Consider the following 19,411-nt stretch of genomic DNA (forward strand, 5'->3'; position numbering starts at 1 on the left):
AGAGAGGAGAGAGAGAGAGGAGAGAGAGAGAGAGACAGTTAAACACAGAGAGGAGAGAGAGAGAGGAGACAGTTAAACACAGAGAGGAGAGAGAGAGAGGGAGAGAGAGAGGAGACAGTTAAACACAGAGAGGAGAGAGAGAGAGAGAGAGACAGTTAAACACAGAGAGGAGACAGTTAAACACAGAGAGGAGACAGTTAAACACAGAGAGGAGAGAGAGAGAGGAGACAGTTAAACACAGAGAGGAGAGAGAGAGAGAGGGAGAGAGAGAGAGGAGACAGTTAAACACAGAGAGGAGAGAGAGAGAGGAGACAGTTAAACACAGAGAGGAGAGAGAGAGGAGACAGTTAAACACAGAGAGGAGAGAGAGAGGAGACAGTTAAACACAGAGAGGAGAGAGAGAGAGAGAGGGGAGAGAGAGGGGGGGGACAGAGGGTGTGGGGGGACAGTGGGAGAGAGAGAAAGAGACACAGAGAGAAAGAGGAGAGACACAGAGAGGAAGATGAGAGATATAGAGAGAGACACACAGAGAGAACGAGGGGAGAGAGATAGAGAGAGACACAGAGAGAACGAGGAGAGAGAGAGACACACACACACACAGAGAGAAAGAGGACAGAGAGAGAGAGAGACAGGGATAGAGAGAGAGACAGATATAGAGAGAGAGAAAGGGGAGAGAGAGAAAGAGAGAGAGAGAGAAGAGAGAGAGAGAGAGAGAGAGAGAGAGAGAGAGAGAGAGAGAAGGCCCACTGCTGTTCGAACACAGGTCTGTATTTCCACATCATTACAAGCAGACCGGCTGTGCGTCTGTCCGTCCGTCTGTCCGTCCGTAGCACTGCAGCTAATAAGGTATGTATGATTTAATAGGGCTTTAATGTATGAAGGGGAAACGCTAAAGTGACATTATACGTCTTGAACAATGGCCAGATCCCGAGCTCATAGTAGGAAAGAGATGAGCTGTAAAGCTCCATTCCTGTTTCCTTCCGTCCGTCTGAATTAATTTACAGATTTATTTATTTTAATTTTATTTATAAACCGACTGATAAAGAAAAAGAAACCAAATCCAAAATATGAAAAACGTTCCTCATCTTCCCTTTATTCAAAACATACTTAGCAAAATCAAATTGTATTAGTCACATGAGCCGAATACAACAGGTGTAGGCCTTACAGTGAAATGCTTACATACCAGCCCTTAACCAACATGTGTAGACCTTACAGTGAAATGCTTACATACCAGCCCTTAACCAACAGGTGTAGACCTTACAGTGAAATGCTTACATACCAGCCCTTAACCAACAGGTGTAGACCTTACAGTGAAATGCTTACATACCAGCCCTTAACCAACAGGTGTAGGCCTTACAGTGAAATGCTTACATACCAGCCCTTAACCAACAATGTAGTTAAAAAAATATGGATAAGAACAATAGATAATCCGGTGATCCATTCACTAATCCCATTACCACACATCATGTGAAACAACAGACAACAACAAACTGAAATCCACAGGGACGTCCAGGACCTCAAAGCGGCTCCCTACTGTTTGTCACTGGAACCCTCTAACCCTAACCCCAACCCCTAATCCTACCCTAACCCCTAACCCCAACCCCTAATCCAACCCTAACCCCTAACCACAACCCCGTAATCCTACCCTAACCCCTAACCCCAACCCATAATTCTACCCTAACCCCTAACCACAACCCCTAATCCTACCCTAACCCCAACCCCCCCTAATCCTACCCTAACCCCAACCCCTAATCCTACCCTAACCCCTAACCCCAACCCCTAATCCAACCCTAACCCCTAACCACAACCCCGTATCCTACCCTAACCCCTAACCCCAACCCATAATTCTACCCTAACCCCTAACCACAACCCCTAATCCTACCCTAACCCCAACCCCTAATCCTACCCTAACCCCAACCCCTAATCCTACCCTAACCCCTAACCCCAACCCCTAATCCTACCCTAACCCCTAACCCCAACCCCTAATCCTACCCTAACCCCTAACCCTACCCTAACCCCTAACCCCAACCCCTAATCCTACCCTAACCCCTAATCCTACCCTAACCTCTAACCCCAACCCCTAAACCTACCCTAACCCCTAATCCTACCCTAACCCCTAACCCCAACCCATAATCCTACCCTAACCCCTAATCCTACCCTAACCCCTAATCCTACCCTAACCTCTAACCCCAACCCCTAATCCTACCCTAACCCCTAATCCTACCCTAACCCCTAATCCTACCCTAACCCCTAATCCTACCCTAACCTCTAACCCCAACCCCTAATCCTACCCTAACCCCTAATCCTACCCTAACCCCTAATACTACCCTAACCTCTAACCCCAACCCCTAATCCTACCCTAACCCCTAATCCTACCCTAACCCTAACCCCTAATCCTACCCTAACCTCTAACCCCCTAACCCCTAATCCTACCCTAACATCTAATCCTACCCTAACACCTAATCCTACCCTAACCACTAATCCTACCCTAACCTCTAACCCTAACCCCTAATCCTACCCTAACCTCTAATCCTACCCTAACCCCCAACCCTAACCCCTAATCCTACCCTAACCTCTAATCCTACCCTAACCTCTAAACCCAACCCCTAATCCTACCCTAACCTCAAATCCTACCCTAACCTCTAATCCTACCCTAACCCCTAACCCTTAATCCTACCCTAACCTCTAAACCTACCCTAACCCCTAACCCTAACCTCTAATCCTACCCTAACATCTAACCCTAACCCCTAATCCTACCCTAACCTCTAACCCTAAACCCTAATCCTACCCTAACCTCTAACTCTAACCCCTAATCCTACCCTAACCCCTAATCCTACCCTAACCCCTAATCCTACCCTAACCTCTAACCCTAACCCTTAATCCTACCCTAACCTCTAACCCTAACCCCTAATCCTACCCTAACCTCTAACCTCAACCCCTAATCCTACCCTAACCCCTAACCCTAACCCCTAATCCTACCCTAACCTCTAACCCCAACCCCTAATCCTACCCTAACCCCTAACCCTAACCCCTAATCCTACCCTAACCTCTAACCCTAACCCCTAATCCTACCCAAACACCTAATCCTTAATCCCTAATCCTACCCTAACGCCTAAACCTACCCTAACACCTAATCCTAACCCTAACCCCTAACTCTAACCCCTAATCCTACCCAAACCCCTAACCCTTAATCCCTAAACCTACCCTAACACCTAATCCTACCCTTAACCCTAACTGCTAATCCTACCCTAACCCCTAATCCTACCCTTAACCCTAACCCCTAATCCTACCCCAACCTTAACCCCTAAGCCTACCCTTAACCCTAACCTCTAATCATACCCTAACCCCAGACACTAACCTCTAATCCTACCCTAAACCTTAACCCTAACCCCTAATCCTACCCTAACCCCTAAATCTAACCCCCAATCCTACCCGAACCCCTAATCCTACACTAACCCCTAACCCTAACCCCTAAACCTACCTTAACCCTAACCCCTAAACCTACCCTAAACCCTAATCCTAACCCCTAACCCTAACCCCTAATCCTACCCTTAACCCTAACCACGAAATCCCTAACCCTACTCTTAACCCTACCCTAACCCCTAATCCTACCCTAACAATAATTCTACCCTAATCCCTACCCCTAACCCCTTTCCCCTAAATCCCTAACCCTACCCGTATCCCTATCACTTAATCCTACCCTTAACTCTAACCCCTAAATCCCTAACCCTAACCCCTAATCCTACATTAACCCTAACCCCTAATCCTACCCTAACCCTAACCCCTAATCCTACCCTAACCCCTAACTCTAACCCCTAATCCTACCCTAACCCCCCTAATCCTACCCTAACCCCTAATCCTACCCTAACCTCTAACCCTAACCCTTAATCCTACCCTAACCTCTAACCCTAACCCCTAATCCTACCCTAACCTCTAACCTCAACCCCTAATCCTACCCTAACCCCTAACCCTAACCCCTAATCCTACCCTAACCTCTAACCCCAACCCCTAATCCTACCCTAACCCCTAACCCTAACCCCTAATCCTACCCTAACCTCTAACCCTAACCCCTAAACCTACCCTAACCCCTAACCTCTAACCCCCTAGCCCCTAATCCTACCCTAACCCCTAACCCTAACCCCTAATCCTACCCAAACCCCTAACCCTTAATCCCTAATCCTACCCTAACACCTAATCCTACCCCCCTAACCCCCCTAATCCTAACCCCTAACTCTAACCCCTAATCCTACCCAAACCCCTAACCCTTAATCCCTAATCCTACCCTAACCCCTAATCCTACCCTGACCCCTAACCTAACCCTAATCCTACCCTAACCCCTAATCCTACCCTAACCCCTAATCCTACCCTAACCCTTAATCCTACCCTCTAACCTACTAACCTAACCCTAATCCTAATCCTAACCTCTAACCCCTCAACCCCCCCAATCCTACCCCCCTAACCCCCCTAACCCTAACCCCTAATCCTACCCTAACCTCTAACCCTAACCCCCCTAAACCTACCTAACCCCTAACCCTAACCTACTAACCCTAACCCCCTAATCCTAACCCCTAATCCCCTAACCCCTAACCCTAACCCCTAATCCTACCCAAACCCCTAACCCTAATCCCTAATCCTACCCTAACACCTAATCCTACCTAACCCCTAATCCTAACCCTAACCCCTAACTCTAACCCCTAATCCTAACCCAAACCCCTAACCCTTAATCCCTAATCCTACCCTAACAACAAATCCTACCCTTAACCCTAACTGCTAATCCTACCCTAACCCCTAATCCTAACCCTTAACCCTAACCCCCCCCTAGACCTAATCCTACCCCAACCCCTAACCCCTAATCCTACCTAACCCTAATAACCCCTAATCCTACCCTAACCCCTAATTCTACCCTAAACCCTAACCCCTAATCCTACCCCAACCTTAACCCCTAATCCTACCCTTAACACTAACCTCTAATCATACCCTAACCCCAGACCCTAACCTCTAATCCTACCCTAAACCTTAACCCTAACCCCTAATCCTACCCTAACCCCTAAATCTAACCCCCAATCCTACCCTAACCCCTAATCCTACCCTAACCCCTAACCCTAACCCCTAAACCTACCTTAACCCTAACCCCTAAACCTACCCTAAACCCTAATCCTAACCTAACCCCTAACCCTAACCCCTAATCCTACCCTTAACCCTACCCTAACCCCTAATCCTACTCTAACCATAATACTACCCTAACCCCTACCCCTAACCCCTTTCCCCTAAATCCCTAACCCTACCCTTATCCCTATCACTTAATCCTACCCTTAACTCTAACCCCTAAATCCCTAACCCTAACCCCTAATCCTACATTAACCCTAACCCCTAATCCTACCCTAACCCTAACCCTTAATCCTACCCTAACCCCTAACACCTAAACCTAACCTCAACCCCTAACCAATAACCCCTAACCTCAACCCCTAGCCCGTAACCCCAATGCTAACCCCAACCCTAACCCTAAACCCTAGCCCTAACCCTTAGCCCTAACCCCTAGACCTAACCCCCCTAGCCCCTAACCCTTAGCCCCCTAACCCCTAGACCTAACCCTAACCCCTAGCCCTAACCCCTAACCCTAACCCCTAGCCCTAACCCTAACCCCTAACCCTAACCCTAACCCCTAGACCTAACCCTAACCCCTAACCCTAACCCCTAGACCTAACCCCTAACCCCCTAACCCTAACCCCCCTAACTCCTAAATCACTGTGTTTATACATGATGATTCAACATATTTCCCTCCCTCCATCCCTCCCTCCCTCCCTATCCTTCCTCCCTATCCTTCCTCCATGTCCCTTCATCCTTCCCTCTCCCTCCCTCCATCCTTCCATCTCCCTCCATCTTTTCCTCTTCCTCCCTCCATCCTTCCCCCCCCATCTCTCTCTTTCTCTACCTGTTGTCCCCAGTGGATCCCTAGCAGGGCTAAAACTTAGGGGCAGATGTTGGGTTGCTAACTTGGCTCTGAAGTGGCTCCCTGTCTCCCCGGTCTCCACGACAACACAGTCAAACCACATCAGATCTCTGCTCCCCTGCCCTGGGGCGAGAGCCGCACCACAGCTGTGGCCAAACCCCCGCTCTACCTTTGGTGTTGCACGCCCTCGGGCGCTAAATGTGAGACCAAAAAAACTAGCTGTTCCGTTTCTCCCTCCCTCTCTCCCTCAGTTCCCCTCAACCCCTCTCTCTCCACTACATTTGCTGATGATCCAGCAGCTCGCGGGGCTCAGGGAAGGAGGGATGTAGGGAGAGACCCTGGGGTCCCCATGCTGAACAGACGTCGGTGACAACCTGCTTCCTTACACCTGTAGGAGTCCTTGTAACCCGACGCTGCCGATCAGCCTGCTAAAACATTCATGACCCCGCGGGGCTTCCTGTCCCCCATCAAATACCACCGACCCCTCTCGTCCTCCCTTCCTCCTCGTCTCCTTCCATCGCCTACCTCCCCTCTTTGCTCCACTCCTCTCTTCTGTGCTCCGTGGTGGCCCACCTTGCTTCAGTCCAGCTGCCTGCCCTCCTCCCTCTCTCCTCTCTCCTCTCTCCCTCCTCCTTCTCTCCCTCTCTCCCTCTCTCCCTCCTCCCTCTCTCCCTCCTCCCTCTCTCCCTCCTCATTCTCTCCCTCCTCCCTCTCTCCCTCCTCCCCTCCTCTCTCCCTCTCCTCTCTCCCTCTCCCTCTCTCCCTGCTCCCTCCTACCTCTCTCCCTGCTCCCTCTCTCCCTCCTCCCTCTCTCCCTCCTCCCTCTCTCCCTCTCTCCCTCTCTCTCCTCTCTCTCCCTCCTCCCTCTCTCCCTCCTCCCTCTCTCCCTCCTCCCTCCTCCCTCTCTCCCTCCTCCCTCCTCCCTCCTCCCTCCCTCTCTCCCTCCCTCCTCAGTCTCTCCCCTCCTCCTCTCTCTCCATCTCTCCCTCCTCCCTCCTCCCTCTCTCCCTCCTCCCTCTCTCCATCTCTCCCTCCTCCCTCCTCCCTCTCTCCCCTGGCTGGCACCGGTTGGCCAGGGACTCCCTTCTTAGGCTTTGATAGCTAATGGTGGCCCCCCCCCAGACCTGATCAGGGCCTTAAAAGACGGCCCTGGAGTTTGGTGTCAGAAAGGAGACAAGGGAGGGACAGAGAGCGGCTGCAGTCCTCTCATGTCTGTCTGCCTTTCTGCCGGTCTGGTTACCGATGGCAACTCGTCACCAGGACGTGGCTTGGTTAACAACCACTTTGTTCCATTTAGTCATAAAACCAGGGAGAGGACAGAGCACATGTACGGGAGAGATTTTAATTCTTTATTTTTTCCGACACACCACACACACACACACACACACACACACACACACACACACACACACACACACACAGTCACACCACACACACACACACACAGTCACACCACACACACACACACACAGTCACACACACACACACACACACACACACACACACTACACCACACACACTGGATGCGCTGTGGGCATTACTACACCAGACATACCACAGTCACTATTGCCAGTGTTTATATTTATCTAGCTAAGTGAAATCACCGCCTTGTCTTAAACATTAAAATATGTTTATCAAACATCATGTCATCTCTTGACTTGAAGTAAGTCATGCATTGGGAAGTGAAACCTCCTCCTCCAGTACAGAGAGGTTGAGAGACCCCAGGGTTGATACACTCAGCAACTTTGGAGTATATTCTGCACATATTCTACAGTTACTGCTATTGGCTGCCTCGCTGCTGACTTACTGGCCTGAAAAACTATGTTCTTATAACAGAGAAAAGAGAGAGAGAGAGAGAGAGAGAGAGAGAGAGAGAGAGAGAGAGAGACTGAGAGTAAGAGAGAGAGCCTGAGAGTAAGAGAGAGAGAGAGAGAGAGAGAGAGAGACTGAGAGTAAGAGAGACAGAGAGACAGAGAGAGAGAGAGAGAGAGAGAGAGAGAGAGAGAGAGAGAGAGAGATAGAGTAGTTCAGTATAGTCACTAACATATACTGTAGGGCCTTTCACACATCCTGCTGCTGTGAGGCTTTGCCGTGCTGTTCACCCCCATTAGGTAACAACAACACAATGCAACACAGCACGTACCAGTCAACTTCCTGCCTCCACAGCACTAGCAAACTAACACAACTGCCTCAACTCTGGCTGGTTCCTCCATCTAGGGCTGGTTTCACAGACTAAACCTAATATTGGACAAAGAAAAAAACACACAATGGAGATTGTCATAGGTTTAAACGGTCCCCTAAAGTGGTTTAAGGACTGACAGGTCCACAATTCGCCTGCTACTGATGTCTAATGATACGTTACTTAGTTGTGTTCCTCCTGACTGGTTTCATGTGGTTGTGGGTTATGGGTTTGGGTTGGATGTCAGCGGTTGCTTCTTACCTTGTCCGCAGTGGTCGGTCTTATGAGAGAAACTCTGTGGTACTGTTGCCGAAGCAATGCCCACAGCGCATCCAGTCGACCCTGAAAACAGGAAGAGAAACAGCTGTGTTTGAACACCATATCTACTGTGGATTCAGTACCCGCTTGACTTATTCACAATACCCAATAACAACAACAAAAAATGTTAAGTATTTCTTTAGAAATGTTTGAAAAATGTATTGAAAATGAAATACAGAAATATCTAATTTACATATGAGTATTCACACCCCTGAGTATTCACACCCCTGAGTCTACACACCCCTGAGTATTCACACCCCTGGGAGTATTCACACCCCTGAGTATTCACACCCCTGAGTATTCACACCCCTGAGTATTCACACCCCTGAGTCTACACACCCCCCTGAGTATTCACACCCCTGAGTATTCACACCCCTGAGTATTCACACCCCTGAGTATTCACACCCCTGAGTATTCACGTTTTAGACTCACCTTATGGCAGCGATTACAGCTGTGAGTCTTTCTGGGTAAGTCTCTAAGAGTGATTACAGCTGTGAGTCTTTCTGGGTAAGTCTCTAAGAGATTTGCACACCTGGATTGTACAATATTTGCCAATCCATACAACTTATTAGGTGATTTGTTAAGCACATTTTTACTCATGAATTTATTTAGGCTTTTCATAACAACGAGTTTGAATAGTTGTTGAATCAAGACATTTCAGCTTTTAATTTTTTTTCTAAAAACGTCATTCCCCTCCCTCCCTCCCTCCCTCCCTCCCTCCCTCCCTCCCTCCCTCCCTCCCTCCCTCCCTCCCTCCCTCCCTCCCTCCCTCCCTCCCTCCCTCCCTCCCTCCCTACATCCCTCCCTCCGCCTCTCCCCCTCTCCCTCCCAACATCCTCCCTCCATCCTCCCTCCATCCTCCCTCCCTCCCTCCCTCCCTCCCTACATCCTCCCTCCCTCCCTCCCTCCCTCCCTACATCCTCCCTCCCTCCCCCTCTCCCCCTCCCTCCCTACATCCTCCCTCCCTCCCCTACATCCTCCCTCCCTCCCCTCTCTCCCTCCCTACATCCTCCCTCCCTCCCTCCCCCTCCCTCCATCCTCCCCTCCCTCCCTCCATCCTCCCTCCCTCCCTCCCCCTCTCCTCCCTCCCTCCCTACATCCTCCCTCCCTCCCTACATCCTCCCTCCCTCCCTCCCTCCCTCCCTCTCTCCCTCCCTACATCCTCCCTCCCTCCCTACATCCCTCCCTCCCCCCCTCTCCCCCTCTCCTCCCTACATCCTCCCTCTCTCCTCCTCCCTCTCCTCCCTCCCTACATCCTCCCTCCCTCCCTCCCTCTCTCCCTCCCTACATCCTCCCTCTCACCCTCCCTCTCTCCCTCCCTACATCCTCCCTCCCTACATCCCTCCCTCCCCCTCTCCCCTCTCCCCTCCCTACATCCTCCCTCTCTCCCTCCCTCTCTCCCTCCCTACATCCTCCCTCCCTCCCTACATCCTCCCTCCCTCCCTCCCTCTCTCCCTCCCTACATCCTCCCTCTCCCCTCCCTCATCCTCCCTCCCCTCCCCCCCCTCTCCCTCCCCTCCCTACATCCTCCCTCTCTCCCTCCCTCTCTCCCTCCCTACATCCTCTCTCCCTCCCTCCCTACATCCTCCCTCCCTCCCTCCATTATGGGATATTGTGTGAAGAGGACAGTGATACAGAACCTCATTTCAATCCATTTTTAAATTCAGTCTGTAACAACAAAATGTGGAGAAAGTCAATGTGTGTGAATACTTTCTGAAGGCACTGTATATATTTTACAGGATGTATATTTACAGGGAAAAAACAAAGATACTGTCGTTAACAATTGTATTGGGAAATCCAAACTTTCGTGATTACAATGTAATTTACTGTAGAGAATCTGTGTGGTGAAACCAAGCTTCCCGGGAAGCTTCTCCAACAGACTAGGCCTTATCAGGCTCTGACCAAAACAAGAAGCTTCTCCAACAGACTAGGCCTTATCAGGCTCTGACCAAAACAAGAAGCTTCTCCAACGGACTAGACCTTATCAGGCTCTGACCAAAACAAGAAGCTTCTCCAACGGACTAGGCCTTATCAGGCTCTGACCAAAACAAGAAGCTTCTCCAACGGACTAGGCCTTATCAGGCTCTGACCAAAACAAGAAGCTTCTCCAACGGACTAGGCCTTATCAGGCTCTGACCAAAACAAGAAGCTTCTCCAACGGACTAGGCCTTATCAGGCTCTGACCAAAACAAGAAGCTTCTCCAACGGACTAGACCTTATCAGGCTCTGACCAAAACAAGAAGCTTCTCCAACGGACTAGGCCTTATCAGGCTCTGACCAAAACAAGAAGCTTCTCCAACGGACTAGGCCTTATCAGGCTCTGACCAAAACAAGAAGCTTCTCCAACGGACTAGGCCTTATCAGGCTCTGACCAAAAACAAGAAGCTTCTCCAACGGACTAGGCCTTATCAGGCTCTGACCAAAACAAGAAGCTTCTCCAACGGACTAGGCCTTATCAGGCTCTGACCAAAACAAGAAGCTTCTCCAACGGACTCGGCCTTATCAGGCTCTGACCAAAACAAGAAGCTTCTCCAACGGACTCGGCCTTATCAGGCTCTGACCAAAACAAGAAGCTTCTCCAACGGACTAGGCCTTATCAGGCTCTGACCAAAACAAGAAGCTTCTCCAACGGACTCGGCCTTATCAGGCTCTGACCAAAACAAGAAGCTTCTCCAACGGACTAGGCCTTATCAGGCTCTGACCAAAACAAGAAGCTTCTCCAACGGACTAGGCCTTATCAGGCTCTGACCAAAACAAGAAGCTTCTCCAACGGACTCGGCCTTATCAGGCTCTGACCAAAACAAGAAGCTTCTCCAACGGACTAGGCCTTATCAGGCTCTGACCAAAACAAAAACCTTCTCCAACGGACTCGGCCTTATCAGGCTCTGACCAAAACAAGAAGCTTCTCCAACGGACTAGGCCTTATCAGGCTCTGACCAAAACAAGAAGCTTCTCCAACGGACTAGACCTTATCAGGCTCTGACCAAAACAAGAAGCTTCTCCAACGGACTAGACCTTATCAGGCTCTGACCAAAACAAGAAGCTTCTCCAACGGACTAGGCCTTATCAGGCTCTGACCAAAACAAGAACCTTCTCCAACGGACTCCACCTTATCAGGCTCTGACCAAAACAAGAGAGTTAAGGGAATAGGGTGCCATTTTCAGACGTAATCTTGAACGTACCTTTATAGGGGTATACCATTTGGACTCCTGGCGCTGTTGGTATGTAGGTTTGGGTTTGGGGGGCCGTTTGGCCATCATGGGCTCTTCCACCTCCTCAGGAACAGATACTACAGCATTCTTAGCCTTCTCCAGCCTTGCCCCTTCCTCTGTAGAGCCCTTCTCTCCCCAACGCACCTGGATAGGACACACCAGACAGGGGTCAGAAGGTCAATTCCGGTTCAACATCACGTTGTTGGTATTAACATCCTGTAACATTAGAACTGTTCTGGAAAGTTAAACGTACATTGTCCCTTTCGTATACCCCCTGATCAATAACCAGTTGATGTGTTGTTTTCACTGTTTTCATTTAAATCATCGCCTTTCTTTTGGTTTCTGAAGCTTATCCTGTTTTAATTAAATCCATCACATCTGTACCGACAGCAGACAGGTAAGTGGTTAATTATTGACACGCTCTTCAAGCTGTGGATCTCCCCACGGACAAACACACACCTCCACACACACATCATATATCTACCCTGATGAAAAACACACACCTCCACACACACATCACATATCTACCCTGATGAAAAACACACACCTCCACACACACATCACATATCTACCCTGATGAAAACACACACCTCCACACACACATCACATATCTACCCTGATGAAAAACACACACCTCCACACACCATCACATATCTACCCTGATGAAAAAACACACCTCCACACACACATCACATATCTACCCTGATGAAAAACACACACCTCCACACACACATCACATATCTACCCTGATGAAAAACACACACCTCCACACACACATCACATATCTACCCTGATGAAAAACACACACCTCCACACACACATCACATATCTACCCTGATGAAAAACACACACCTCCACACACACATCATATATCTACCCTGATGAAAAACACACACCTCCACACACACATCACATATCTACCCTGATGAAAAACACCCACCTCCACACACACATCCCATATCTACCCTGATGAAAAACACACACCTCCACACACACATCATATATCTACCCTGATGAAAAACACACACCTCCACACACACATCACATATCTACCCTGATGAAAAACACACACCTCCACACACACATCACATATCTACCCTGATGAAAAACACACACCTCCACACACACATCATATATCTACCCTGATGAATAAAATATTGCTTGTACATTCTATCGCTGCAGGGTGTACATCAACACACTTCAGGTTGTACATCAACACACTTCAGGTAGTTCTTCAACACGGTTCAGGTTGTACGAGCGTTGGTCTTCAACACGGTTCAGGTTGTACGAGCGTTGGTCTTCAACACGGTTCAGGTTGTACGAGCGTTGGTCTTCAACACGGTTCAGGTTGTAGGAGTGTTGGTCTTCAACACACTGCAGGTTGTACGAGCGTTGGTCTTCAACACGGTTCAGGTTGTACGAGCGTTGGTCTTCAACACGGTTCAGGTTGTACGAGCGTTGGTCTTCAACACGGTTCAGGTTGTACGAGCGTTGGTCTTCAACACGGTTCAGGTTGTACGAGCGTTGGTCTTCAACACGGTTCAGGTTGTACGAGCGTTGGTCTTCAACACGGTTCAGGTTGTAGGAGTGTTGGTCTTCAACACACTGCAGGTTGTACGAGCGTTGTTCTTCAACACACTGCAGGTTGTACGAGCGTTGGTCTTCAACACACTGCAGGTTGTACGAGCGTTGTGCTTCAACACACTGGAGGTTGTAGGAGCGTTGTTCTTCAACACACTGCAGGTTGTACGAGCGTTGGTCTTCAACACACTTCAGGTTGTACGAGCGTTGTGCGTCAACACACTGCAGGTTGTACGAGCGTTGTGCGTCAACACACTGCAGGTTATACAAGCATTGGTCTTCAACACACTGCAGGTTGTACGAGCGTTGTGCTTCAACACACTGGAGGTTGTAGGAGCGTTGGTCTTCAACACACTGCAGGTTGTACGAGCGTTGTGCTTCAACACACTGGAGGTTGTAGGAGCGTTGTTCTTCAACACACTGCAGGTTGTACGAGCGTTGGTCTTCAACACACTGCAGGTTGTACGAGCGTTGTTCTTCAACACACTGCAGGTTGTACGAGCGTTGTGCTTCAACACACTGGAGGTTGTAGGAGCGTTGTTCTTCAACACACTGCAGGTTGTACGAGCGTTGGTCTTCAACACACTGCAGGTTGTACGAGCGTTGGTCTTCAACACACTGCAGGTTGTACGAGCGTTGGTCCTCAACACGGTTCAGGTTGTACGAGCGTTGGTCTTCAACATACTGCAGGTTGTAGGAGCGTTGTGCTTCAACAAGGTAGGGGAAGTGGGGACCGTATGGAGACGGTAGCTGCATGAACAAAGCCTCAACAACCGTAGGGAAAGTTGGAGGTACGATCGTTTCCCCCCCTAAGGCTCTCAGAAATCGCCGCTATCCCACCAACTTCCTCTGGGCTTGGTAGTATGGGTAGAGGGGAGTGGGAGAGTGTTAGCTTTACACTGCATCTATTAGCCTTACACTGCATCTATTAGCCTTACACTGCATCTGTTAACTTTACACTGCATCTATTAACTTTACACTGCATCTTTTAGCTTTACACTGCATCTATTAGCATCTATTAGCGTTACACTGCATCTGTTAGCGTTACACTGCATCTGTTAGCTTTACACTGCATCTATTAACTTTACACTGCATCTATTAGCTTTACACTGCATCTATTAGCTTTACACTGCATCTATTAGCTTTACACTGCATCTATTAGCATCTATTAGCTTTACACTGCATCTATTAGCTTTACACTGCATCTATTAGCTATACACTGCATCTATTAGCTATACACTGCATCTTTTAGCTTTACACTGCATCTATTAACTTTACACTGCATCTATTAGCTTTACACTGCATCTTTTAGCTTTACACTGCATCTATTAGCTTTACACTGCATCTATTAGCATCTATTAGCTTTACACTGCATCTATTAGCTATACACTGCATATTTTAGCTTTACACTGCATCTATTAGCTTTACACTGCATCTATTAGCTATACACTGCATCTATTAGCTATACACTGCATCTTTTAGCTTTACACTGCATCTATTAACTTTACACTGCATCTATTAGCTTTACACTGCATCTATTACCTTTGCACATCTATTAGCATCTATTAGCTTTACACTGCATCTATTAGCATCTATTAACTTTACACTGCATCTATTACCGTTGCACATCTATTAGCATCTATTAACTTTACACTGCATCTATTACCGTTGCACATCTATTAGCATCTATTAGCTTTACACTGCATCTATTAGTATCTTTTAGCTTTACACTGCATCTATTAGCATCTATTAGCTTTACACTGCATCTATTACCGTTGCACATCTATTAGCATCTATTAACTTTACACTGCATCTATTACCGTTGCACATCTATTAGCATCTATTAGCTTTACACTGCATCTATTAGCTTTACACTGCATCTATTACCTTTGCACATCTATTAGCATCTATTAGCTTTACACTGCATCTATTAGCATCTATTAACTTTACACTGCATCTATTACCGCTTGCACATCTATTAGCATCTATTAACTTTACACTGCATCTATTACTTACATCTATTAGCATCTATTAGCTTTACACTGCATCTATTAGTATTTCTTTTAGCTTTACACTGCATCTATTAGCATCTATTAGCTTTACACTGCATCTATTACCGTTGCACATCTATTAGCATCTATTAACTTTACACTGCATCTATTACCGTTGCACATCTATTAGCATCTATTAGCTTTACACTGCATCTATTAGCTTTGGACATATATTAGCATCTATTAGCTGTACACTGCATCTATTAGCTTTACACTACATCTATTAGCTTTACACTACATATATTAGCTTTACACTGTATCTATTAGCATCTATTAGCTTTACACTGCATCTATTAGCATCTATTAGCTTTACACTACATCTATTAGCTTTACACTACATCTATTAGCTTTACACTGCATCTATTAGCTTTGCACATCTATTAGCATCTATTAGCTTTACACTGCATCTATTATCATCTATTAGCTTTACACTACATCTATTAGCTTTACACTGCATCTATTAGCTTTGCACTGCATCTATTAGCTTTGCACTACATCTATTAGCATCTATTAGCTTTACACTACATATATTAGCTTTACACTGCATCTATTAGCTTTACACTACATATATTAGCTTTACACTGTATCTATTAGCATCATATTAGCTTTACACTGCATCTATTAGCATGTATTAGCTTTACACTACATCTATTAGCTTTACACTGCATCTATTAGCTTTGCACATCTATTAGCTTTTCACATCTATTAGCATCTATTAGCTTTACACTACATATATTAGCTTTACACTGCATCTATTAGCTTTACACTGCATCTATTAGCTTTACACTACATATATTAGCTTTACACTGTATCTATTAGCATCTATTAGCTTTACACTGCATCTATTAGCATGTATTAGCTTTACACTACATCTATTAGCTTTACACTGCATCTATTAGCTTTGCACATCTATTAGCTTTTCACATCTATTAGCATCTATTAACATCTATTAGCTTTGGAGAGAGGTAGCGAACAAGCGAGTAGTGAGGTGAACAAAGAAGTGCCAAGGTGCCCGGAGTTGGAAGGGAGGAGGGAAAGATGTACAGAGGGAGAGAGTGGGAGAGATGGAGAGATGGAGAGATATGGGGAGAGATGGAGAGATGGAGAGATATGGGGAGAGATGGAGAGATGGAGAGATATGGGGAGAGATGGAGAGATGGAGAGATGGAGAGATGGAGAGATATGGGGAGAGATGGAGAGATGGAGAGATATGGGGAGATGGAGATGGAGAGATATGGGGAGAGATGGAGAGATATGGGGAGAGATGGGGAGATATGGGGAGAGATATGGGGAGATATGGGGAGATATGGGGAGATATGGGGAGAGATGGAGAGATGGAGAGATATGGAGAGGGAGAGATGGAGAGATGGAGAGATGGAGAGATATGGGGAGAGATGGAGAGATGGGAGAGATGGAGAGATGGAGAGATATGGGGAGATATGGGGAGATATGGGGAGAGATATGGGGAGATTTGGAGAGATATGGGGAGAGATGGAGAGATGGAGAGATGGAGAGATGGAGAGATGGAGAGATATGGGGAGATGAGAGATGGAGATGATGGAGAGATGGAGAGATGGAGAGATGGAGAGATATGGGGGAGAGATGGAGAGATATGGGGAGAGATGGAGAGATGGAGAGATATGGGGAGAGATGGAGAGATGGAGAGATATGGGGAGAGATGGAGAGATATGGAGAGATATGGGGAGAGATGGGGAGAGATGGAGAGATATGGGGAGAGATGGAGAGATATGGGGAGAGATGGAGAGATGGGGAGAGATGGAGGATGGAGAGATGGAGAGATGGAGAGATATGGGGAGAGATGGAGAGATGGAGAGATATGGGGAGAGATGGAGAGATGGGGAGAGATGGAGGGGAGAGATGGAGAGATATGGGGAGAGTGGGGAGAGATGGAGAGATGGGGAGAGATGGGGAGAGATGGAGAGATGGAGAGATATGGGGAGAGATGGAGATATTTAGGGAGAGATGGAGAGATATGGGGAGAGATGGAGAGATGGAGAGATGGGGAGAGGGCGAGATATGGGGAGAGATGGAGAGATGGGGAGAGATGGGGAGATGGGGAGAGGGGAGAGATGAGATGGGGAGAGAGGGGAGAGAGATGGGGAGAGATGGAGAGGGAGAGATATGGGAGAGGGAGAGATGGGGAGAGATGGGGAGAAGGGGAGAGATGGAGAGAGATGGGGAGAGATGGGGAGACAGGGGGAGAGAGGGGGGAGAGATGAGGAGAGATGGGGAGAGGGGAGAGATGGGGAGAGATGGGGAAAGGTGGAAGAGCCCATGAGGGGGGGGAGAAAGAGATGGATAGAGGGAGAGAGATGGGGAGAGGGGGAGAGATGGGGAGAGGGGGAGAGATGGGGAGAGATGGGGAGAGATGGGAGAGGGGAAGAGATGGGTAGAGGGTGCGAGATGGGGAGAGGGTGCGAGATGGGGAAAGGGGAGAGATGGGGAGAGGGGGAGAGATGGGGAGATGGGGATGAGATGGGTAGAGGGGAGAGATGGGGAGAGGGGGCGAGATGGGGAGAGATGGGGAGAGATGGGGAGAGGGGGCGAGAGGAAGAGATGGGAGAGGGGAGAGAGATGGGGAGAGGGGAGAGATGGGGAATAGGGGAGAGATGGGAGATATGGGGAGAGATGGCGAGATGGGAGATGGGGAGAGATGGGTAGAGGGGAGAGATGGGGGAGGGAGAGAGGGGAGAGATGGAGAGAGGGACGAGAGGGGAGAGGGAGAGATGGGGAGAGAGGAGAGGGAGAGATGGGGGGAGATGGGGAGAGATGAGGGAGAGATGGGGAGAGATGGGGAGAGGGGGGAGAGATGGGGAGAGAATGGGAGAGATGGGGAGATATGGGGGATGGAGAGATGGGAGAGATGGGGAGAGAATGGAGAGAGAGAGGGGGAGAGATGGAGAGAGATGGGGAGAGATGGAGAGATGGAGAGGGGAGAGGGGGAGAGATGGGGAGAGAGATATGGAGAGAGGGGGAGAGATGGAGAGATATGGGGAGAGATGGAGAGATGGAGAGATATGGGAGAGATGGAGAGATGGAGATATGGGGAGAGATGGAGGGAGGGGAGAGATGGAGAGATGGAGAGAGATGGGGAGATGGAGAGGGGGAGAGATGGGGAGAGATGGGGAGAGATGGAGAGATATGGGGAGAGATGGGGAGAGATGGAGAGATGGGGAGAGATGGAGAGAGGGAGGAGAGATGGGGAGAGATGGAGAGATGAGAGATGGGGAGAGATGGGGAGAGATGGGGAGAGATGGGGAGAGAGGGGGAGAGATGGGGAGAGATGGAGAGATATGGGGAGAGATGGAGAGATGGAGGGGAGAGGGGAGAGGGGAGAGATGGGGAGAGATGGGGAGATGGAGATGGGGAGAGATGGAGAGGGAGAGAGATGGGGAGAGAGGGGAGAGAGGAGAGATGGAGGGGAGAGATGGAGAGATGGAGAGATGGGGAGAGGGGGGAGAGATGGAGATGGAGAGATGGGGAGAGATGGAGAGATGGGGAGAGGGGAGAGGGGACGAGATGGGGAGAGGGGGAGAGATGGGGAGAGATGGGGAGAGATGGGGAGAGATGGGGCGAGATGGGGAAAGGGGGAGAGATGGGGAGATGGGGGAGAGATGGGTAGAGGGGACGAGATGGGGGAGGGGGCGAGGGGAGAGATGAGAGAGAGGGGACGAGATGGGGAGAGATGGGGAGAGAGGGGGAGAGAGGGAGAGAGGGGAGAGATGGGGAGATGGGGCGAGATGGGTAGAGGGACGAGATGGGGGAGGGGGCGAGGGGGAGAGATGAGTAGAGGGGACGAGATGGGGAGAGATGGGGAGAGAGGGGAGAGAGGGGGAGAGAGGGGAGAGATGGGGAGAGAGGGAGAGAGAGAGGGGGAGAGAGGGGGAGAGATGGGGAGAGAGGGGAGAGAGGGGAGAGAGGGGGAGAGAGGGAGAGAGGGGGAGAGGGGGAGAGGGGGGAGAGCGGGTGAGAGGGGGAGAGGGGGCGAGATGGGGAGAGAGGGGGAGAGAGGGGTAAATACATCAAGCCGAAGGCAGTGCTCAATCATTCATCCATCCTGTGACTTCAGAAAACCAGGCTGAGAGGAGAGAGAAGGATG

The 19,411-nt window shown here is 49.0% G+C and overlaps 1 protein-coding gene across 1 annotated transcript in view; it reads right to left on the reverse strand.

Annotated features, from left to right (window-relative positions):
- Positions 1-19,411, reverse strand: part of LOC112233908 (anthrax toxin receptor 2) — a 151,493-nt gene that overhangs the window by 63,292 nt on the left and 68,790 nt on the right. The window contains exons 14-15 of the mRNA XM_042320248.1: positions 11,630-11,803; positions 8,391-8,471 (exon numbers count right to left, since the gene is read on the reverse strand). Of these exons, the coding sequence (XP_042176182.1) occupies positions 8,391-8,471; positions 11,630-11,803 (255 nt within the window). The remainder of the gene's footprint in view (positions 1-8,390; positions 8,472-11,629; positions 11,804-19,411) is intronic.

Source organism: Oncorhynchus tshawytscha, linkage group LG04 (assembly GCF_018296145.1).
Source record: "Oncorhynchus tshawytscha isolate Ot180627B linkage group LG04, Otsh_v2.0, whole genome shotgun sequence".
In the NCBI taxonomy this organism is placed as follows: Eukaryota; Metazoa; Chordata; class Actinopteri; order Salmoniformes; family Salmonidae; genus Oncorhynchus; species Oncorhynchus tshawytscha.